Genomic DNA, 24,145 nt, shown 5'->3' with positions numbered 1-24,145 from the left:
CATGGCAGACACCAGTTTTGGGGGTTTTTATTGTGTGTCTGATAGCTCTGATAAAGTTGCAAGCCTGAAGGAAGTCAATTTATTCCTGTATTCGTGATTGTCAAGAGTGGAAGCTGGGCTAGTCGTGTTTATTCTACACTAAATTAAAACCAGTTGTAGATCGCACTGCGCTCACCTGGGCTTGACCGGGTTCTTTGGCCGTAGAGCAGGCATGGTTTGAAGTGCTGGGGGTTACATGTTTCAAGATTCTAAGGCCAACATGTAGCCATATTGCCTCCAGTCTGACCTGTGTAACCGCTTAGAGGGCAGGCGCTGGGAGCACCGGTGGCAGGGCTGAGGGGTGGCCCCGGGCTGGGCGCTGCCAGTTACAGCCGGTTCCTGCCGGTTCCAGCCGCTGCACAGCGGGCAGTGCTGAGCCCCTCAGCGGGGCTGAGGGAGCCTCGGGAAGGTGAGTTCAGGAAAGAGCAGGGCAGTGTCGGGAGTGAGGGAAGAAGTGTGAGGAACAGCGCCAGGGCCGTGGAGGGACCCGGGGGAGCTGGTGTTCCTGACGGGAACTGCAGCCGTGCTGGAGCTGAGAGGAGGGAGTGGTGGCGAGGAGCCGTTGTGGACACACCGCATCCCACTGTTCGCCACCCCTGCACTACTTGGAAGGAGGGACAGGTAGAGAAGTAAAAAAGGAGGCGAGGGGAATGTGGTTTAGTTGTTTTGTCTTTGTCACAACCAAGCCTATTTTAATTTGTAATTAATTAAAATAGTTTTTTTCCAAGTCTGTTTTGCCCATGACAGTAATTGGTGAGTGATCTCTTTATCTTGACCCATAAGCTTTTTCATGTTACCTCCTCCTTCCCATCCTGCTGAGGGGGAGTGAGGGAGCAGCTGGGTGGGTGGCTGCAGCTGGTCCAGGTCGACCCACCACAGTATCATATGCTATAGGATTTTATATAGAAATTTCTTCTGGGGGAGGAATTCTTTCTGCAGCATGTGGTTTAACATCCGGCACATAACCCTTCTTCTCAAATGTATAGCACCGTGTACTGGAGTGAAATATTAAGGTGGGAAAGAAAGAGGTAGAGGAGGAGTGCGTATGACAGAGGAAATGGGGCAGTGTATCCTGACCAGCCTTTAAGATGCCAACAGGTTCCTGTTCATAGATTTGAAAGCTCAAAAGACCTGCTGTTCTGGGTTACACCATGTATCAACAAACTTTCTACACAGTTCTTCATTATCAAATCAGAAATGAGTCTACATTTTCTCATAATTCCCACATGTTGGAAATGCACAGCATGACAGTCATTATTTGAGCGTGCAGCAGAAGTGCTTGGGAAACGGAGAGCTTAACAAAGAGCTTACAGTGCTGAAACAAGCATGGTAAAAAGGAGGTAGAATAACTGAAAATATCTTTTTGTCCTTGCAGAAACTCAACGTATTGCATGAAGGTGTCCATGTCCTTGACGGTAGCTGAGAATGAATCTGGGCTGTGCTACAACAGCAAGATTAGGTATCTGGAAAAATCAGAAGTCACTAAGAGAAAGACAATCTCTTGTCCTGATATTGAGGATTACAAAGCAGCCAGTAAAGAGCCGGATGTGGTGTGGTACAAGGTAACTATTGCTGTTGTATTGCTGTTGTGCTGAAACTATACAAAACTTCTGTTTTCAGACTGAGGCTTAGAGATGACCTTTCTGAGCCTGCAGTGGTTTGTAACTGGTCTGGAAGAAGTTTTCCCAGTATTACAGAAGTACTGTTAAAGCGCAGGCAAAACTACCCAGCATAATCATTGTCCAACAGAAATCAGGACCAGTGAGCATGTTCCGTGTAAGAGGTTACATGACTTCTCTAACAGTAGTACCATGTTCCCAAACCACTCTGCTTCTGTACCAGTTTCCACCTTAGTGCGATATCTCCCTAACTGATACTGTAGTAGGAACAAAGGGAGGCAACCTTCAGTGGAGTCGAAGGTGTATCAGCACCACCAGCTTCAGTAGCGCTACCCAGTTAGTTTTTATGAAGTCTGTTGGGTAATTTCACCAACATTTGTTTGCTTTTACCAAAGCCCGCTGGGTAATTTCACAGAGATGCCTTTACTTTTGCTGAGGTTCCTTGAGTAGTTTTACTGATGTCTGTTAATTTTAGCTGAAGTCTGTTAGATACTTGTACTACTCAGCAGGTGACTCAGCTGGCTGCACCTTCTCCAAGGCCTGTCACATTGCACACACCACTTTCAGGAGCGCATTTATGAGCGGTGTGTTGTTGTAGCTCTCCAAGAAAACACAAGAGTGACTAAAATACGGGTTGTCATGGAGATGTCAGGTACCAAGACAATAGAAAGGTCTGGCAAATTTTACCTGTTGTCTAGACTGGGACCACAGTCTGATATTTGAAAAAGCCCTTGGGTATGGATTGCTGCAAGAGACAATGAAGAAGAATAAAGAGCTGAGAATCAGAAGGGACAAGAAATACTTGGGCAAGAGGAAGAGCCAACTTGGGGTTTGTGGAAAATAGAGTTTAGACTGTAGGGATAAAAGCAGAATGAGTTTAGGACAAACTTGATTCAGGTAACGAAGGCAAAAACTGCGAACTAATTAAATCCTAAATTTTGAGTGCTTGATTTGCCAACCTTAATAATGTTCTTTAAAGACAGTTATTTTGTGTGACGTAAGTAACATGTGCAGTGCTGCTGATCTTTTTTTCCTCCTTAGCAGGTTGCATCAGGAAAGAGCAATTAGAAAAGTCATCTATTTCAATTTTTTACAGAAATCTAACATGTTCTATCTTGTAGTAACAAAACGTGTTCTGTAGTACAAAACAAAGTACTGTTAGTATAAACAAAGTTTTCCTTTCAGCCACTGAAGCTGTTTATCTTGGCATATGGGTGGATATCTTCAGTGCTGTTCATACATAAAATATATGTATTCAGTTAAGTCTGAAATCTTGGAGAAAAGAGAGAAGCTGTTTCTTGCCCTACCTACCTAGGTATTACTGAACACCAGATCACTGAAGATCTCTTTTCTTTGCAGAGCACACTGCAGAAATAGTCTGTCAGGGATAATCTTTAGCTGTCATGGAGCAGAAGTCGTTCTAAGGAAGATGTATGTACAACCCCAGATCGACAATGCTTTGTGCTGACCAAGAAAGGGAACAGAAAGGTCTTTGTTCTGTACACCCACACATGTTATCTGGGTTGCACACATAGGTTGCGTGGAGTACAACAGCTGACTGACAAGTCACCACTGTGCTGTAATTGAGCAATGTGGTTTGATGATAATGGTGAGACAGCTGAAGTTGACAACTTCATTATGAAGTTTAGGTTGATAATGAAGAGCCATTAGTGGAATAACCTGCTACATATACCTCGTTATCCATAATTAACAATAATGTACTATCAGTTCAGTTCTTTGACAACACCTGTGTTATCTGGGGATGAGTCAGGAAGCTCAGTAATGTGAAATGCCCGTATTAATGTTATGCAGAAGGTACATAGGTTATCCTTTGAAATTTACAATGAGTACTGTGGTAGCCCCTACAAAGTGCAGTCTGGGACTTAAGATCATGCTCTGTAAGGCAGAAAAAAGCAGGTCCCTTCTCCCAAAGAATAAAGTGATATTCTGCTTCGGGTACAACCCTCGCTTTCTGAAGAAAGCATCTGTTTCCAGTCATAACATACTAGATCCTTAAGTATTCTCCCTCTACCATTGTGATTGAGTTTGACACGTACATGAAGGTGTAATCAGCCATCTTCTCGTGTAAATGTGCTCTGGAGGCCCTGGGGGGCTATTCCTTTTCATTACACTGAAATATTTAGGGAAATTTTTCATCCAGAGAGTGTAAGTTGTGCAAAATAGAACAGTAGATATATAAAAACAAGGAAGTCCTCGAGGTTCCTTGTTTAAACATTTGGCTGAAAAGAGAAATCCTTTTGTTAAGGAGAACCTGCGAGTTTGCTGGTAGTTGAGGAGCTTGGACTCGTGACTGATGAAATACCGTCAGACAGGACAGTAATGGTGGGAGTGCACCATGTGCAGGACTTGCCCTGCCTTCCAAAAGGCTTCTCTGTGTGGAGGGATTAATGAATCTCAGCCAATAATTGCATTGATTTACAGGGAGTTAACTGTAATTTAAACATGCTCTTAAATAATTATGCCTGAATAGATTTCCACACGGACACTATAGAAGTAATAAAACATTTGCTGTGAGGATTTGTTTCAATAGTCATATGAACTTTACTTCTGGCTAGAATTACAGTGATGAAACAATTAATTCCACTGATCTACACACAACTCTGTTAGGCCTGGGAGTATAAGGATTCTTTTTAAATAAATGCATGTGTCAAGTCGAGATTGATTGAATGAACAGGATTTAACAGTAAGAGCAGTTTCATGAAAAATCAATTGGCAGAGGAAAAAGGTACGTTACATCTTGAATGTGGAGTCTTGATCCATTCCCACTGTCTCTTTCCTTCCTCTAGGTTGAAGGAAGGGCTGTGAAAATAATCAAAATGTCAGGTGAGAGGCAGGTAGTTCTTATCTACCCTACAAAAAACGAGAGTTAATGTGATGCTGCCACTTGAATTTTGGGAAAAACAAAAAGAACCATAGTAGTGCTTAAGTTAATTATTGGGAAAAAAAAAAACAACCCAACCAAAAGATGTCTAAGGAGAATAATTAGGCTAGAAAAAGAAGTTTTCAGATTCTTCTAGCAGGTAAACATGGTGCAGAATCAGGAAAGAGCAAGTAATTTGTTAAGCAAGCAGAGTTGTGCCATTGAGCACTTCCCTTTTTAGAGAAATTAGCAGATCTCTAGCAGTAAAATCTAGATATGAACACTTTTTTTTTAACTTGTTTTTTTCTCAGCTGTTTTTGTTCTTAAAATACGGATTGTTGTGATTTCCCAGCTTCTCCCCTTTTTGCTTGTAGTTTTGTGTATTGAACTAGCCTGTGAAAACCAGGCAGAATAAACCAGGCATTTTCAACATATGTTTAGAAAGCCTGCATAGTCAGTAGAAGAAAATCGATTAGCTAAAATTTGGGAAAGAAAAGCTTATAAATAATTTTTAATATGAAATGTTTTAAGAAGATACAAAAAGGAAACAATTAGGAAATGAATGGTACCATTCCAACAGAACAGCTCCTCCCTGTAAAACCACAATAGCGCCAATGTTGTTTGTGCTATATCATTAATCTCTGTAGTAGTAAAGGTGTTGCCCTTCATAGTGCAGATATGTCGTGTATAAAAGTATAAAGCATATGAAAATGTATTTCTGATCTCTTTGCTCCCATACTTTTAAAAATAGACAGTATAAAACTGGTAACATATCTAAGGGTTTTTCAGTGCTGTACTGAAAGGGTGGTTATCTGAAATACGCTTACTTTGTGTATTCTGGGAATTGTATTCCTTCTAAATTAGGATTGAATAGAACTGAATCATATTTTCTGCCCAGTGTTCAGATTTAGTTACTCCAAGTAGGTGGTTGATGTACCTTTAAATAGGACTGAAAAAGTGAGTGCAAATCAGAAAGGATATAATGGCATTTTCTGGCTCAGAGCTGTGTCCTGCATGAGTCTCGAGCAATGTCAGTGTGATTTAGTAACAAAAATAAGCTCTGATTCCTCTTAACACAGCAGATAGGATCTGGATCCTAATCATTCTCTGTCGTGGGTGAAGTAACATTCATATGCAAGAGAAGATTACTTTCCTTACAACAGAAACAGAAAGATAGCCTGAACGCTCTTGTTACCTGCAGTAGTACTGCTCAGTATCAGAATTTGAAATCTGACCACATTGTAACTGAATTTGGTCTACTGGGATGGGGGTAAATGTTTAATTTTCAAGTGCAAGGCCACATGCTCACAGTCCCATCTTTCTATTTCTTTATTATTATTGTTTAATTTAGAATCTGACATTGGATTTGCAATGTGTATGGAATCCTTTGAAAAAATGATGTTTGTGTTATCTGATCTCTTGCTGTCATGCAACATATCTGCATGTCAATAAGTTGTCTTGTTTAGTCGTTTTCTTAAAATAAAGCTTTGTTCTATTTTGTTTGCTGTATTTCTGACACTGCTGTTACAGTCAAGCAGAAAATGGGGCATAGGTCTGGGCTATTTACAGGAATCTCTGAAGTTGCTGAGCCTGAATGTCGCTGATGCAAGATTGTTAGTTGCAGTCTGTGAGCTTATTCCATGTTGCCACCTTGAGACAGGGAATAAAGGGCTGTTAAATGTACTTGGGCCCTATGTTGCTTTGTGTGCTCTGGGTACAGAATTTCACAGTTTCCAGAACTGTGGGCAGTACTGCATGTTTTAGAGAACTGAGAAGAATGTGATTTTGTGGGCAGGCAGAGCAGGTTTGATGTTAAAGTTATTGAGAGACAATAAATGTATAATCTTAAGGTATCATTTTAAAAAGACAATGTTCAGATTATGCCTGTGCTTTTTAGACTAGAGCATTCCAAGAGGTTATTAATCACTAATACCATTAGCGTGGAAGGTGACTGATCTGGCTGCAAGATCCTGTATATTAGGAAATGGAGAGCCTCTTTCTGTACTGCATCACACGCTGTACGGAAGGACTCAAATGCTGTTCCAGTAACACCACAATTAGTAGTGGTGAACCTAAATCTGCCAAATAACGGCTGAGGTCTGCCTGGCAAGTCACTGAGAGTTGCAGACCATTAGTGCCATGTACTCATCGTAGGATGCACATGGGGTGATGCTAAAAAGAGCCCAGTGACAGGAAAAGTCTGAATCAAAGCTTATAAGAAACAAGACCATAAGGAAGCCATGCTTCTGGATTCTCTTGATCACAAAATTGCTGTTGTTCTTGCTGTTTTCTTCTGTTGGTAAATGGTTCTAGCCTGAGACTTTGTGTAAAGTTTGCCTTCAGGCTAATTCATACAGATGTTGCCCTTACTCCCCTCAAACAGAGATACATTTTAATGGTCCATCCTAAAGGAGAGGTCTTAGCTGTTTTTCATCATGAAAAAGAGAAGATACTCAACCATTGCTTCAGGGCACCACATATTAAACACTGCCCATGTGATACCATAGGAATTACTGAACCCTAAAAACATTTCTGTTTAATTTCTGTCTTCAAATTATTTCCAGTTTCAGATCTTTGTGCTTTCCAAAATTATATTTGAATTCGAATAGCAAAATACATTGAGATGGTTGTTTACTTACATATACTACTGAAAATGTGATCCGGTCACACTGTCTTATGTCGTACAAGCTGGGTAATTCTGGCAATGGATTTTTTTCTGCAGGAATGTAAGCCAAAAATGTGGAGAAGCGTTGTAATTCAGAAGGGAAATACTCTCTTAATACAAGAGGTCCAGGAAGAAGATGGAGGAAATTATACTTGCGAACTAAAGTTTGAAGGAAAGCTTATACGAAGGACAGTTGAATTGAAGGTTACTGGTAAGAATCTTTGTTATATGCATACAGAAAAAATAAAGCTTTGAAATAATAAGAAAAAGTGGTTTTTACATGTCAGTGAATCTGTTTGATATAAGGCCAAACCAAATCCCAGTTGCTGAGCAGTCCCAAACTAGGGGAAATTTATATCAAGATCTTATAAATTTCTACAGGTTACTTCTACCTTTTGCTCTATACAAAACCTGGAAATGCTGGTTATAAAGCAAAAGGTAGAGCAGAACTAAGTTCTCCCTGCACACTGTAAGTAATTCAAACTTCAATCTTGTCTTCAAAGTTAAGCAGAGGAAAGGTTGACTGAAGCTGTAAACAAGCTTTTGAGTGATTGTTCCATGTTTTTAAGCTTTGGTTTGGTTTATGAGGATCACCCTCCTTAGAGTTCGTCTTTAGTGAAGAATCTAGTAAAACCTATTTCAAGAATGAAGTGAGGAGCATTGGCCTGTTAGGGGGAAAGTAACTTACTTATCAGGAGATCATACATTGTATGTTTCTGGGTCTGTGTAGTAACCTACTATACAATAGTATTTTTCTGTCTCTTTTTGTCAGATCAGAAATGAATGGGTAAAAAATTATTACCTACTGATATATTCTTGTTCCTTTTCCATTCCACTGTACAGTATGACATCTATAATTATTATTTTGCTGTCAGTGTCTGTGGAACTTTGCAAGTGTTTGAAAACAGTTGAGGATTTTTTCAGCCTTTCACAGGAAACAATATAAACAAATGGTTGCATATTTTCCCATTTGTGTTTTGACATCCTGATTAAAATGGGGTCATACTTAAAATGGTGATAAGTAGAACTCTCTTATATGAAATGTGTGTATGTATTTTTATATCAAGCTAATATGTTCTCAAAATTCAATTCTTCCCTTTATTTTGAGTTAAATCCATGTTTCTATTCTTACCATTATTCCTCATTTTAAATGAGTTCTTTTCCCTGTGTGCCAGATTCGTATATCATGTGATGCTTTATTGTCCATTTTTGAACATGGGCAGATCTCTGAAGTATTGATTTGACCTACCTGACCCAGACCTGTCAAATGAAGATATAATACCTGCCTTGAGGATAGTTGCTATCCTAGGTAGCATGCTGGTTTTCAACCAGAGTAGGAACTGAGTTTAACAGAGTGAAAATGAGATGCACTTAATTCAATTCCCAATGATGAATATTCTGTAGATAACAGACATTCTATGCTCTCCCTCTCATCCTGACCTTGCTAGAACTCATGTGTTCTCTTCATTATTTGAACAGTGTGGTATATTTGTACACAAATTTAATGAATTTGTCTTAATCTAACTATAGTATGCATTATTATTTGTTTTATTAGAAGGTTTATGACCTGAATAAACCTGTAAATATGAATATACAAGTCTTCTTAATTTTGCAAAATGCTTGAGAATTGTTCCCCTTGTAATTGGTGTGAAATTCATATTAAATTAAATTTCCTTTAGTTTATAAAAGCACATTTATTGGCAAACAGCTTTTCCAGATTTAAGTGTTTGGGAGACATATCTGATGTTATGTGTTTGCTGGTTGAATCTCTCTAGGTATCTCTGGAATAAGCTAATTCATGTAGATGGCAACCTGAAAGTATGGATTAGAACCATGAATGTAATAGAACCATGTAAAAACATCTTATTTTACAGCTTGGCTCTTGACCAAGTTTATTTCTCTTGTTTCAGTTTTGTTTCACTCTGTGAATTTTATATGCATGTGGGTTCAGATCTTTATAGGAGAGAGGTTAAAGAAAACTCAGAGAACTGGCAGCAGAGGATTACTTCTGTTGTGTGGCTGGCCATGTCAGGTAGAGGTTCCTGAGGCAGATCATATCAGAGGCTGGGAACAGGTGCATGACATACTCGGGGACTTCGCTGAAGAATATGTCACATGGGAGGCAGAAAGAAAACTACATACTGGTGCGTGTAGCTGTTTACACACATCCTGACAGTTCCTCTAACAATACAGATTGAATTGCTCTTGAAGAGCAAGACTCTGTTGGTCACTGCTAGCAGCCCTGGTAACCTGAAATTGTTATTAAAGAGTTATTCTGAGAGTGGAACGGCAACTCCACGTCTCCCTCAAGGAAGGAGAGCTGCACTGCCATGGAGAGAGGGGGCTGGGTTAGATTCTCTGCGTTCTGTCAGAAATTTGCTAAAGCGCACCATACTCGAAGTACCAGTTAAGTCAATTGAATTATTTACTTCATCTCTTAATTGTAAGACAAAGATCTTTCCTATTTTAAAGTTGTATCAGATCTGGTACATGAGGTTTTTAGTCCTTTTTGGAGATTCTGGTAGTTATGGAAGTGGCAATATGAAATAGCTAATACCTGTAGGTGAATGCAGTGTGGGCATCTGAAGAGTGAAACGATACCAGAGTACATGTAGTGCTGATGTAACAGAAGTCAGAATAATGGAAAGCTTGGGAAAAATTTGAAGGTGTAGGAGCCAGAAGCAACAATTTAACTTGCTGTTGGTGAAGGTCATCAGAATAGTTAATGATATGCAAGACTAGTGCAGCAGCTTTACTGAAGATGTGATTTCACAAGGCAGCTTGATCAAAGTTAATTATAGACAAGAGAGCAGTGGTGGACTGGGTGAAGAATGACTGTGTATTTGGTGTTTGTATTAATGTTGCTTAAGCATTTATTGCAAGAAGAGTCTGCTAGGTGAGAGTTTTAATTAGGGTCAAAGCCCTGCTCTTATTAGTTAGTAATCGAGTGAGTATTTAAGTGACCATTCAGTGAAATCATTAGAGCTATTAGAATATGCTGCGTTAACTTCCTGTGCCAGAGTGTTGGGACAGTTGTCTGAGGGGCTGTGGCTGTGCAAGGAGAGCATGTGCCCATCTTCAGGCACTGCTTTCCTCTGATCCTGTCTTGCCTACTCACTTTTGCACACCCAAATGGAAGATCTGTGTATCAGTTAGAGGTAGAAAGGAAGTAGGAAATCCCTTCCTTCTCCCTGTAACTAAGTCATAATATTAGCAACTATGAGATGATTTGTAGGAAAAAATCTGGAGTCATAGATGGAAACTGAAAGCCATTGATATAATGTCTGGCCATAATAAGAAAGGGAAAGTGAACCGAGTTGTATTAGCAGAGCACAAAACGAACAGGTAAAATGGCATTTGTAGAAAGGGATGGTTGGACTACTCATGGAGTAATGTATGTGGATGGCAATGTTACCGTATGGTTTTGGTGGTTAAGTTAAAGGCAAGTTTGCTTAAGATGACAGAAGGCTCTAGTGGCTGTAGTTCTTTGTGAGGAAAAGGCTTGCAGCCTAGAATATATTCAAAAAGTATTTTGGCACAAAGTATTTTTAGAGACAAAATGCTAAGCTACAATACAGCACTAATGAGCAGTGCCTAAATCTTGGTGTTTGGGTGCATTTAACAGTAATAGATTGTCAACAAAACAGCTTTTTCATCACTAGTTCTTCATGGGTTTGTTATATTATGCAGACAGATGTGAAACAAGTCTCGTCAGCCTTTTTGCTGAAGAAATATGACAACAGTGTTATATCTTAGCAAGTAACATATGACCTTCAGTCTATGTAAAAAAATATGTATATATGTTTTCACTTTGCTTCTTGGTAGTTTTGTGTTGGACAAACAAGTGAGATTAGCAACTGCGATCCAGCATTCTACAGCCTAAAAATATAACAGAAACTCACTTTTTAATTAGGCCATAAATTAAAGTGCACCCACATGGAAAACCCAAACAAACTAAGTTGCAGATAATCAACAGTATCAGAATTTATTAGTTTTTAATAAATTTACAGATATTGAGGAATGTCAGATGTCATAAGCGTTTTAATGACTCTAGTTAAATGGCAGTGTTTATCAAAGACCCATTTTACTATTCCAATAAAAAGAAAAACCTAAACATAAAAAACCTTGTTGGTTTTGAAAGGCAATTTATGCAACCGCCTGCTTTCCCCAGCCCCACCAGCCAGCTTACTCTGTTTTGGTAAATAGGAATGTTTCAGTAGCTTTTGGAAGCAAAAGGTGCCACTGAGGAAAAAATGTCTGATATGTTTACCTGCTGCTTCAGCACTATTTGTTTTGGTTTGGAACACTAGTCTGTAAGGAGACAGGCTGAGAAGATGCAAGCAGATGTATGTTGGAGGTTGGGGAAGAGGTGACCCCCTTTTAACAAGGAGCAAGACCTGCTTGGGTGGGGGTGGCCCAGATGTACCTTGGCAGATGTGGCTATTAGGCAGGTATCTGCTTTTCCATGGACAGCTATGCTAGTGGGAAAGGTTGGCTTGCTCTTTCTGCTGTGTGTGAAATGGGTGATTTGTGAGCTTGTACTGATGAATTAGTGTCCGGTTTGACAGCAGAAGGTGGCCATCCGACCAACTTCATCAACTGCTGGTGTTGGATTGGATGACACTCAGGAATTATTGGACTAATCTGTCCAGCAGTCCTGCCCTCCAAGTTCCCTTCAGCCTCTACTCTGTCATATTCTTCACAGGCTGCTAAAATGCCTGGCTGTTCCTAAAAGTCATTTATGCAGCAATATTTGTTTTGACCATTGTAAATGACAAATTATTCCACGTGGCTACATGAATTGGATGATTCTGCCTGAATTCACTCTGCTCATAGCTTTTCAGTTAAATTCTTTCAAATCTCATTACATTGCTCACTTTTAAGATTACACCTGCTACGGTTGCTAGATTTTCTTTGTGTGTTTGGGACCCCTTTATTAGCACAAATAGTTGATGGTGATTTGCTATTGTGAAGCCAAGGGGTGAATTGGATTATAAAAGTGCAAACGATTAGTCATACTCTCTAGGGGCATACAGAGACAACCTACCACAGAATACATGAGGATATGAGCTAAAAGTGTGTCCACTATTTGGTGGCAGTTGCTTTTCTGCACATTTTAAATCCTATTTTTCATTATTTGCAGTGGAGTCTAGTGACAGATTGGCAGGAGACAATGGGTGATGATCAGTACGTCTGTAAGTGCACTCCAAGCCTTATCAGTTTACAGTAGATAAAGTATTATCAACATGATCATACAAATAACATGTTGACTGACAACATATTTGGCTGTTGACTGTTTCCATAGCACAAAGCGTTAAGATAAATTAAAAGCTAATTTGAGCTAAACTGAAACATGTCATTTTGAATACAAACTGTTTACTTTTATAATGTAAACTACAAGAATTGTTATTTGCTTAAAAATCTGAAAACAATTATGATTCTATCCCAATGGCATCATGTTTTGGCACAAGCAGTTTAGTAATCTGTAATGAATTTATGAAATGCTTCAGTGTTGCTTAAATAGTTACTTATCAAAAAGCCCACCCAGTTTTATCTCTAAAAGGTCACTGAGCTCTGAATATTGTTGTGCAGATGGGAACTGGGTATACATAAAAGCATTGCCTGCATAAGACAAAGGTTAAAAAAAGCAGGTGGCTGAGGAATAAAAATGGAAGACCTGAATATATTCAGCAGAGTTTTCTGCAGCCGAGGTACTACACTAACGACATGTCTGTCGCACAGAGCTCTGGTCTGTAGGGATTCCAAAGTTAAATCTGAAGGATCTTTTTCAGCAGACCTGGTTAATATGTTTGTATGGATTTTGGTACCCAATGTAACTGACATCTCTGCCTACCACTGCAGTCTGTAGAGGGGGCAGAGCCCTCTCTGTTTCAGGCCGTCAGGATCAGCTCCTCCTCATATACTTGCATGGCCAGTGCTGACAGGGATGGGAAGTGTTTGCTGTATTTGGAGCTGTTTCCCTTTTCCTGGAAACAGCTGCTCCTTCTAGAGAGCTCTTTTTTTAGCTCCACATTTCCAAATGGAAAATTTCCCATGTTTAGGGTTCACCAGAATTGTATCACATCTACAGTGGTGGTGAAGCTGTCAGCAGCTGTTGGATCCAGGAAGATGCTTCTCCTTTCCCTTCTCTCTCAGCTTGGCAACTTTAGATCTTCATTCCCTGCCATGAACAATGTTCAGTTCACACTCTATGCTTGGCAGTCCTCTCTACTCTTGACATATGGCCTGGGGTGCCTGTCCCCCATCATATCCCATGTTAGTGCTCTAGTTAGAGCTCACTCTTGGCAGGAAATGTACTGATTCCAGCTGAAGGCCCAACTTCTGTTCTCCAAAACTTCATGGTAAACTGCTGGAGTGCAGTCAGAGAACATTGGCACTTTCTATTTTAGAGCCTAATTTTGTACTTAATAAACTATTTTTATCTGTAAGCCATGACTCCCTCCCATACTTAGTAATAAGGACAGCAAATCACAGTGCAAAATGCTTGCAGAGTAAGGGGTGGTAGATGTTTGCACCCTGTTTCCTTGGCTGATGTGAGCTTGTATCTCACATCTCAGCCTCAGGAAGGTGCAGGGAGAAGGGGGCTCATGGTGTGGCTTCCCTGGTGCCTACCAGAGTGCCACATGGGGCTTTAAGTATGATTCTCTAATAGTGCCACAAGGTAAGATAAAATGATTAACTGACCAGAGCAGCTGAGATCGAATAAAGTATGCATTTTCAGATTTTCATCAAATGTAGCATAAGTTATGCTGTGTTTGATGAAAACATAGTTAGGGTGGCTAATAAGCTGGTAAGATTTTCAAAGTGACTTTTTTTTTTCCTTTTTAATTCACGGTGTTAGTATGTGATTGGCCAATGTACTGTATTTATAATGGAAGAGGCAGCAGGGCCTTCTTTCCTTCTGGAAAACAACTGAAGAAATCTATTGTTGAGGGGAGGGAAATATTTGCAAGCAGAAAAAGCAAAGAGAAAAACAGCTTGCTTGTGACTACTGTTCTAGTAAGTGTGAAAAGGAGGTACTTTTCAAATTCAGAACAGAAATCTTAAAGTGAATAAGTTAAATCTGCAGAAATTCTATACTTTTGGGAGGGGAACTGTAGATTGTTTGAGAACAGAAAGTCCTTCCTGTTCCTTTCTAACGTTGACATGGTAAAATATATAACATTTACATCATACATGAAGTGAAATTTTCTTGCTGCTATAACTTACACATCTCCATAGCAAGACTGCATCTCTTCTGTCTATTTGCTGTATCTTGACACAGTCAGGGAATCACTCTTTCATTAAAAGTAAAGGATGGAGAAAAGCCTGCCCAAATGAAATTTCTGTAGAAGAGTCCCAAACATTAAAACACCTTTAGTAGAAGACTAAGCATTTCCTCTGCTTCATTTTCATATAAATGAAGCATTGCATCTTCTAGTATTCCTATTTTCTAGAGGAAACCTTCTTTTTTGTGACAGAAACCAAGGCAGAAATGGGTTAAGTGCTGACAAATACAGTACTAAAAGACCAGGAAATTAATTTCACAGCTGGGTTCTCAAACTATTGCTGAAATAACTGTCTATTTAAAGCTACATATAGGAAGTGCCCAAAATTAGAGTTTGCTTTTGATATATTTTATGTGAATTGTATTAATTTTTATCAAGGTCCTTGTTTTGTACACATTAGGTTTCTGTTTCTTACAGTAAAGTATTTTATCTTAAACCTTTAATTTGGATTCTGACTTGTTAGTTGTCTGGCCAGCAGCATCCAGTTACCTGCTGTAGACAGCTGTTTCTGTGATCACAACACACTTCATAGCCACTAATTTCTGTAGTGACTTAGATTTTTCTAGCTACTTCAGGCAAACCCAGTGTGATCCAGAAAGAGTAATGTGGCCGTTTACTTTTCACCATATTTGGAAAATGGAGCAATTTCGCTGCCTCTTTCGGTGTTCCTTGTTCAACCATGCAAAAACCCCAACATAAATCTGCAGCAACTTCTGTGTCTGCAAAGAGTCAACAGGAAAACTTGATCAAGAGCGAGGTATCAGTACAATGTGGGTGCCCATGCACCTGGAAGAAGTGACACAACCAGTCATGTTCTGTCTTTTAACATCTCCTTTTCACCTGACACGCAGCAAGGTCCTGAAAATTGACCCAACTCTGCTGGTTTCAAGAGCACCTTGTCAAAGTTAGTAAGTGGAGGATTTGGACAGTATCTGAAGGATGCATGTGCCCATTCATGGTTACTGTGTGAACCGTGTCACTGTTGAAGTGACAGTGCAATATATCCACAGGGATAAAAGCTCCTTCATTTTTTGTCCCTGAAATAATCCAGATTGATGACTTTTCCATTCACCAGAGTGACCTGTTAATATAGGGTTCATGAAAAACGAGTTTGGAAGATAAACATTAAGTATTACCCCCATATTTCCTGGAGAATGTATAAGTAAGGGCAGTGAGAAATATAGCAATGTGCTGTAGTCTATGAATTATATATTGTGTCAGTACTCTTGGTGCTTTTACTTACAGCTTCACAAACTGCCTTCCCAGCTCATGAACATGCAAAGTAATTAGAATGGCAAACAGTGTTAGTTTTTGCTGACCTGCGATGTGCCCTTGTTCTCTGTCATGTTATTGAACATCATCTCTTTTTTTTTCCTTCAACCTTAAATCACCAGTTTGTAGTTTGTAGCATTGATTCTTTGGTATTGCCTAATTTATTGATGTGGACAGCCAAGGCTTCCACACTTGTTATCAGTTGCTCATTTATCTCATGATCTGTTATTGTGCACAGCAACTGTAGCTTGCTGAATCACGTATTATATACTGTAAATGTCAGTTATGAGCTCCCACTTTAAGAATTGTCTTTTATTCTGGGAGCTGCTGAGCTGCATTCTCTGTGTGTGTTATGCTTTCAATAGTGGAGGTGATTTAGTATAAATGATAGGATTGTGGGGTTTTTGCCCACAACAGTGAGGTAAAGTGCAGCCACTGAAATAAACCTGTACATTTTCATTTCCTATATAAAAGAGGCTTCCTTCATCATGAAAGTGTAGGCTGGATGCTCATTTTTCTTTATTAATAATAGATAGGCAGATAGAAGCACAGACATGGAGTAACACTGCCCCTGCAACCATTTTGCTAATGATAAAATAGATACACTTGAGTGAGCAGATTGCTTTACCCACTAAAAATGCAGGCTCCCACCCTCCCAGAGAAACACTGCAAATCTTGACTCATGTTTTGTCTCATAAGAAAAGCATGAGAATAGTTCCTTTGAAATGACTGGAGAAATTTTAATAGGTGACTGTAATAACTGTAGCTGGGGATTGGGGCTATGTTTTCTCAGCACACTGTTGATGTTTTTCAGAGCTGTTTTGTGCTGCATAGCACTTGTGGCTGAGCATCTGAGATGAAAAGTTCTGTTGTGAAAGAAATAGTGCTCACTATTGAATTGTCAGCATTATTTCCCGTTGTACTTATGTGATCCTCAAAGGTGCCTTATTCAAGTGCCTGTTTGGCCTAACCCTGTTTAGCTTAAAGATCTGACAGTAGTAGTACTGCTTCAGACTCTGATGTTGCACTTATGAAGTTCACCAGAAGACTGAAGCTAATAACTTACCGATATTTGTTCTGTGCCTTGCAATTTTTAAGTTGAAAGGACATACAAAAATATGGTTGGTGTTTAAGTACCCTGTCTATCTTTAGTACCATAGAGCTGCATGGAATATATGTTCTTAATTTTTGTCATAACCAACCAAGCTATTTTTTGTCTTTGATAGTATTGATTGACCTCTTGTAAGCAGGAGAAGAATAATTCTTCTGAAGAAGAATTCAGCTAAATTTGTATTAGACATTTATGACTCCAGTTTATTTGAAAGGGATAGGTAGCTACTAGGTTACATTAGACTTTCATGTACTGACTTATTTACAGTATGCATTGAGTGTTTTTTGCAATGTATAGAATCATAGAATCACAGAATGGTTTGGGTTGGAAAGGGCCTTAAGATCAACTAGTTCCAACCCCACTGCCATAGGCAGGGGCATCTCACCCTAGACCATGTCACCCAAGGCTCTTTCCAACCTGGTGTTGAACACTGCCAGGGACAGAGTATTCACTTCTTTGGGCAACCCATTCCAGTGCCTCACCACCCTCAGTAAAGAACTTCTTCCTTATAGCTAACCTGAACTTCCCCTGTTTAAGTTTGAACCCATTCTCCCTTGTCCTATCGCTACAATCCCAATGAAGAGTCCCTCTTCTGTATCCTTGTAGTCCCCCTTCAAATATTAAAAGCCTGCTTTGAGGTCTTCATGCAGCTTCTCTTCTCGAGGCTGAACAGCCCAAATTTTCTCAACCTGTCCTTGTATAGGAGGTGCTTCATCTCCTGGTCATCCTCGTGGCCTCCTCTGGACTTGCTTCAATAGCTCCACATCTTTCTTGTGTTGAGGACACCAGAACTGCACACAGTAGGGAGCAGTGATTGCCAAGTGGGGAACAGTGATTTAACTTTTCATCTTTCTGTTTGGCTTAAAATGAAAAGTTCTCAAAGGTATTGTTTATGACAAGCCCTATAGGCTGAAGCACTCTGAGAAAGTGCAGGAAATATGTTGCAAAACAGAGTGATTTAACAGTAAAATTAATAACAATACAGTTGTAAATTTGTAAGGCAGCTTTGGGTTCTTATCCTCTTATTTTTTTCTGGTATAGCCCAGCTATGAACCTAAATGACTGTTTCTGCTAGTAAAGGGCAGCATGATCTGTGTGGTCCCTGATTCTATTTGATCTTGACTGGTGCTGGTTCTCTTGTGTGGGTATCTGTCTGCCAGGAATTGGTTTGAGATAATTTCATAAAGGCTTGAGAAGATAAAAGGCTTTTGGTTATATTGAAGCAGCATCAAGCACCAGATGGCTTTTCATCTTTATAGAGTACATATCACATTAGCAATCCAGTTGTGGATAGCTGAGTTTCCCATCTTGGGCCAGGAATGCTTATAGTTTCTGGCAGGAAAAGAACCAATTTGCCATAAGCTGTACATGCCCTTACAACTTCTCTGGAATACACTAATATGCTTCTTTTTCTTCCTAAATGGGAAGAGAGGTGCATCTGCAACAAAGGACGTGTGACCCTGCCAGGGCTTTGACACCTCTCTAACCTCTAGGTGGCTGTAGCAACTGTATTTACGCAGGTGTTTTTAAGGAGAATATTGTTATCTGAATATATGTAAGTACATGTGACTTTGCAGTAAAGTGATCTTATTTGGAGATGTCATTTCAACTGTGCTTCTCTTGGCACACAGGATGTTACAGAAATACAGGCAACTTAAATTGTAAATGAAATAGGAATGACAGGTACTAAATATGTTCTTTGGCACGGTGCAAATGATAATATGGGAGGAAAGGGCCTCAGAAATAGCGTGGGAAGGATTAGATGGGCAGAGAGGAAGACCTTTGATACTTCTGCATTTTCTGATATAGAAGTCTCTTTGAAACTGGTGAAAAACTTCACCAAAGCATCAGGTTGATGAAGAAATGTCATTTTTCTGAAAAAGTCATGAGTTTGGTCAAAGAGGAATGCTGGCATTTTCCCCTTTTGAAATACTTTTTTCCTTCCATGGGAAAAATTCCATTCTGGGATAAACTGCAGCTTTTCTGTTGTAAGCTCCAGAGGGAAAGAGTTCACTGTTTTCCTAACTCAAAGTCTTTTTCCTTCACTTGACAATGAAGCTGCACTAGAACTTCGGGCAGTGCTGCACTCAGAGGAAATACTGTGGTCACAGTCTGCGGGTGGGAAGGAAAGGTGGTAGAGAGGTCAGATGGCGGTGCTCAAGGGCAAGTGCTGTGGTGCCTACATCGCCAGCAATGACAAAGCCCATTACGTTCTCATCTGTAAGAGGTTTCACACAGCCTCTGCAGAGAAATGAAGAAATGTTTTGTAATTTACTCAGTTACTGAACTTAATTCACTTGGGATTTTTTTTTTTATTATTTTGATTTTTTTACTATTTTTTAAAAAAACTTAGCAAAGAGGAATTTCTTTTCCATGTTAGTGGCTTCCCATACAGACAGTTCAACTTCCTATAGATTATGCCAACATGACCGAAGCAGTATAGTAAAGTATGGAAGGATTTCCAACTATTCCTTTATGGATAGTTATCAATACATTTATTCCAGAAAACAGTTATGGAAGCTGGGTGCATCTAAAATGTACATGTTGTATTGTACTACCTGTATGGAGAAATGCCCCTATTTGGGGTTTTATGTTTGATTTCTGCTTTTTCTCCACTTTTCCAAACATGAACAATTCTAATACTGACAACTGTTCTGGCATTGCAACTAGAATTGTATGTTTCATAAGCATATACTCAGGTTTGGTTTAGCTGGAGCTCATGATGTAGTGGAGAGGTTAATGTGACCCCATCATACTCTAAAGATAAGGAGTGGAAATTATATGTATTAGTTTAATATAGAGGATATTGACTGGAAAAGAATTAAAGATAGTTCCTTTTCATTAAGTTTTGGATGGGTCAGAGCAACAACTTTCAGCACCTCCAAAATCCCTTGCTATCTGCCACCATATCTATATTCCCCATCAGCCCAGACCTCACTTTAATATTTAAAATTGTACCTGTTTTCTTTTTCTAGTCCTTGAAAGGGCTTTAATTCTTTTCTTTGTTCTGCCAGTGCTTTGGCAGCTACAGCTGTTGCTGTCACATTTCATAAGGACTTTGTAGGCTTTAAATATTTCATTGCTGCACCAGCTTTTCTTTGGTGTAAGAGCAGAGCATTGTTCGTTAAGATGAGGTGCTCCACACTGGCTCTACTGCTGACACATGGGTTTAGCTGAAGGTGGCAGGAATTTGTAACTTGCTTTGGTATGCACATGAAGCTCTCTGCAGTGCAAGTGCTGCCTGACGCTAATGCAGCCATGGATGGAGCCAGGAGCTTTCCTTGCTGTATGATAGACCCCATCCAGCACAGAGACCTCATGGATCTTTCATGGGATTGTGGTATTTGCAAACTTACGTCTGTCAAATAAGAATTTTAAATAGACCACATCATAGTTCCTGGCCTATGGTTTGTGCCATTACTCCAACTTTGTGGCTGCATATTTCTCATTTTAAAATTGCCAGTGATACTGTGGTTGCTTTCATGCAGTAAATAGGTAACTTTCCCTTGTTCACTTGCAGACTAGGTGGGAAATAAGGCAGCAACATGGACAGTAGCTTGACATTTTAAAATGTCAGGGGGAGGAGAAAGCAAGACTAAAACTTGATGTCCTCATGCCTAAAGTAACTCCAGCTACTTATTGAAATATTCTTCTCCCCAGGCTTGAACTCTGTATGTGTCAATCCAGTTGAATATAATTGGGGCTGTTTACTTTGACAGACAGTGAAAATTTAGGAAAAATGGAAGAAAACACTCGGCCTCCAATCTGCAGTGTATTGCAGCATACCCTCCATGCACATGGTGTCTTCGCCCGTTCTTCTTTCCCCCAAAGTCCTCCATCCCTCTGTACAACCAGGTTAGGTATTTGCATTCATTCTCAGTGTTAAACTGTGCATTAAAAAAAGCCCATTTCCTTCCTGAAGCTATTCATTGTCTCCCAGGACCTTTAATGACATCGCCTTCCTTTGATTCTGAATCATTCCCACATTCCCAGGTTTTCAGTATGACAGAGAATGATTGCCCCTCCCCCCAAAACATTACAGAAAGACCAGCCTCTCTTGTTAGGATTTCTTTTGAAGTATACAAGGTGAAAAGAGTTGAGCTGCAGGATAGAAAAGTATTGCTAAAACATGACATTTTAAAAAATTGATAAGAAAGTCTAAGGTTAAGAAAAAAGTTACTGTGCAGTGCATGCATTTTCATTTAAATATTACAGGCTGTTCTTTTGTCTGAATTTTTCTAGGTGATGAAGGAAAACAGATGAGTGCTCTTTTTGGTAAAAATTCTACATTTCAAGAACATTATCAGTTATGTTTGGACACCTCATGGCATGTTTCTATCCTCTAAATAGGGTTGGTTTTGGCTTCATGTGCTTGTACAGCTCTGATTCTGCTTTAATGCACAGACATTTGTGTTTCCCTGCTTTCACTGTTGGTAACATGCTTGGTGAATAACAGCTTGCTGGGTTTACATTATGAAAATAAGAGAAGGAAATGAAAACGCAGATCCTTATCTTCAAGCAAAGATGCCTAAATTAGAGCAAATCTTTTTGTTGTTCATATGTTTGCTAAATAGAAGATGTAGTCAAATCCCAGAAGCTGACATGAGAAACATCTGCAGAGTGGTTAAGTGGCAATTTGAATTCTCAAATCCATGATGGAGCCATGCCCGTTAAACCTGAACCAACTAAAAGTTAAACCAAACAAAGACAATTTCCATGTTTGCATTTGAGGTTCGCCTTCACTCGAAGGTGTACTTTCATGTCTAGCTGCTGTGCTGTAATGTTGTGGAGGGAGAAAGAGGGAGTCTCCAAAGGGCAACTGCAGTCAGACCCAGTGTCAGTTGTTCAAATCAGCCTAAAGACTTGGTGGAGGAGACTAAAACAGGTGCCTAAAAGCAAACCAGATCCTCAAGTGGCACAAATCAGCTGTAAAATCTGGAAGACATTGCTGCTTTGTACTAACCGAGGGCCTTTATATTTAATTGTCAGTTGCTTATTATAGAGGTGGGTTTAAAACATTGCTCCTGTTGATTTAAATTCAGCTTGCAGCTTGTTGTATAATCCAAGGACCTTGCCACTGGAGGGGGCATTGCAAGATAACACAAGTTACAACAAGAGCGATTGTTCTCTCTCATCTGAAGACCTAGTGTACCAATTACTATTTAAAATCATTAAAGTGTTTGTCATAAACCCTTTCATAGCAGGAGCACTTTTGAAATATTAAATGCTGTTTTCCTTTCAGCCAGAGCAAGGATGGGTGGTGAGAGGGAGTCATTTGGAAGCGTGTGGCTGCAATTTCTTGTCTGAAGCTCATTTGTCAACATAACAAATGCACTGCTGTAATGATGGCATTGTTGTGTGTGCTGTGTATCACTCCAAGGGTTGTCCTGGAGGCAAGATGAGCATGTAATATAAAGCAGTGGGAGGACATAGCTCTGTTCCATCTCTGTCAGAGGGCATGAAGAGTGTCCCAAGGGACAAGGCAGATGCCACCATACTGACATGGTGCCACATCCTTGCAGTGCTGAGCAGTGGGCTGGCTGTCACAGCTCCCATGCCCTGGCTGCTTGGGCACTCCTGCATTGCTAATGCAGGCAACAGCTTGCTGAAGGCTGGCTGTGCAGCAGTCCATCATGCTGTATAGACACACATACAGTGTGCTCATCGTCTGTGCAGCTGCCAAAATTAAACATTTAAGTGCAAGTTGTATTTGCAGCCTCATCTTGATTTTCTCAAGGCAGTCATTTGTATTAGAGGTGGAAGGCTGAGACTTGCTCTGCAAGGGAGCTGGCTATGGTGTCCTTTATACTCATTTGTGTGAAGAATAAAGTCAATTAAATTGATAATTACATTGGTGTAAAATTCGTGGAAAACTGGTGCTTGCCTTTGACTATTTTCAAACTATTTATTCTAAATTTGACCTTGGTTTTGAGTTTCTGGCCTTCAAAAGAGAAAGAGAGCATGTGAACAGATACTTTTCTTGCAACAAAAATGGCATCAGCAGAATCAACTCCAGCCTCTGATCAAACCTGAGAAATTTCAGCCTGACAGATTTGGTAGTCACTGACTTGGCACAAAAGCGCAGCCTTGTCTATGTGCTTATATGGATAGCTGTAACTACTGCAACAAGGGCTACTGTGCACATACCAAAGAAAACATCATGTGAGAACTGTAGGAGATAAAAAAATAACTGAGTAAATAGTACAGGGTTTGTAAAAAATCTGTTGCAGAGTGAAACTGAAAGAAGGCATTTACTAATATCCTGAGATGAAGGTGATTGTGCTCTAGACAGTTAACACCAGTAGTGAAAATCTAGGATGCAAAAGGAAATATGCATTAAGTTGTTTTTATCTAAGTTAGTCTTTTTGACCTAGTAGCAGTTAGACAGCTGTGCCATTCCTGGACTACTCTGTATCACTGGAGGGGTAAAACCATCAGAAATAAACAATCTGGCTTCTGTTAATAGTAATGAAAGTAATCTGTGTTGTACTTAGTGGTCCTCTGCCAGTGTACACTTGAGCGTTTAGTCCATTGCAGACATATGTGACAGTGCTGAAGAAGACCTGCTCAGATGCACAGGCTGAAGCAGGCAAAAAGAGCTTCCATTTCTATGGGAAAGTGCAAGGTTGTGGTGGGTGTTAAGTTTCCTTTGTCATAGAGAGCAAGCTTTTCAAGCAATGCTTTGTTCCCATGTGAAGAGAAACATATGCAGTTCCAGCTGTGAAAATTATCATGCGGTAAACTACTCTCAAATGACTTTGCTGCTTCATTTCATAGTTCTGATTTTGGAAGCATATCACAGCGAAGGCCTTCATCCAGGACTAAGTTCAAATCAAGTTTTGAGTTCTGAATTCAGTTGTGAAATCCCCAAGTGTTTCAAAATGCTTGTGAAGAATTTAACTGATGAAAAATGTATTATATTCAGTTTATTCAAAAGGTAAACAAAGGAGGGAGGAAACAGTTATTTCTTAACAGAAAAATAATTTATTTGCTTGATTTTTAGATTGTCTTCTCATCTCTGCAGGAAAATGTGAGAACCTTAAAATTATAGGTAGGAATGCATTGAGACCAGGAGCAGGCATGCACATACATTTTGCTGTGTATTGTGGAAATGATGCTACATACATTAATTTACTCAGAGCTCTTAATTCTTTACCTCCTCATCTTCCTATAGTTTAACTGCATGTGTGGAGAAACACTTCATGAGCAGCTTCAGCTTTCTGAACTTGATTTTGACTCTTAACTCCCTTATTCAGAAATGTCAGGAGG

General features: G+C 39.7%; 1 protein-coding gene across 14 annotated transcripts in view; it reads left to right on the top strand.

Annotated features, from left to right (window-relative positions):
• IL1RAPL2 (interleukin 1 receptor accessory protein like 2) overlaps window positions 1-24,145 on the top strand; it is a 388,687-nt gene that overhangs the window by 218,409 nt on the left and 146,133 nt on the right. For all 14 annotated transcript variants that reach the window (XM_062613304.1, XM_062613301.1, XM_062613307.1 and 11 more), the window contains 2 exons: window positions 1,415-1,601; window positions 7,262-7,415. In XM_062613304.1, the coding sequence (XP_062469288.1) occupies window positions 1,415-1,601; window positions 7,262-7,415 (341 nt within the window). The remainder of the gene's footprint in view (window positions 1-1,414; window positions 1,602-7,261; window positions 7,416-24,145) is intronic.

Source organism: Pezoporus occidentalis, unplaced genomic scaffold (assembly GCF_034315485.1).
Source record: "Pezoporus occidentalis ecotype Australia unplaced genomic scaffold, CSIRO_AGI_Poc_V1 ctg165, whole genome shotgun sequence".
Taxonomy (NCBI): domain Eukaryota; kingdom Metazoa; phylum Chordata; class Aves; order Psittaciformes; family Psittacidae; genus Pezoporus; species Pezoporus occidentalis.
The sequence above is the reverse complement of the archived record's forward strand: the minus strand, read 5'-3'. Positions and strand labels throughout refer to the sequence as shown.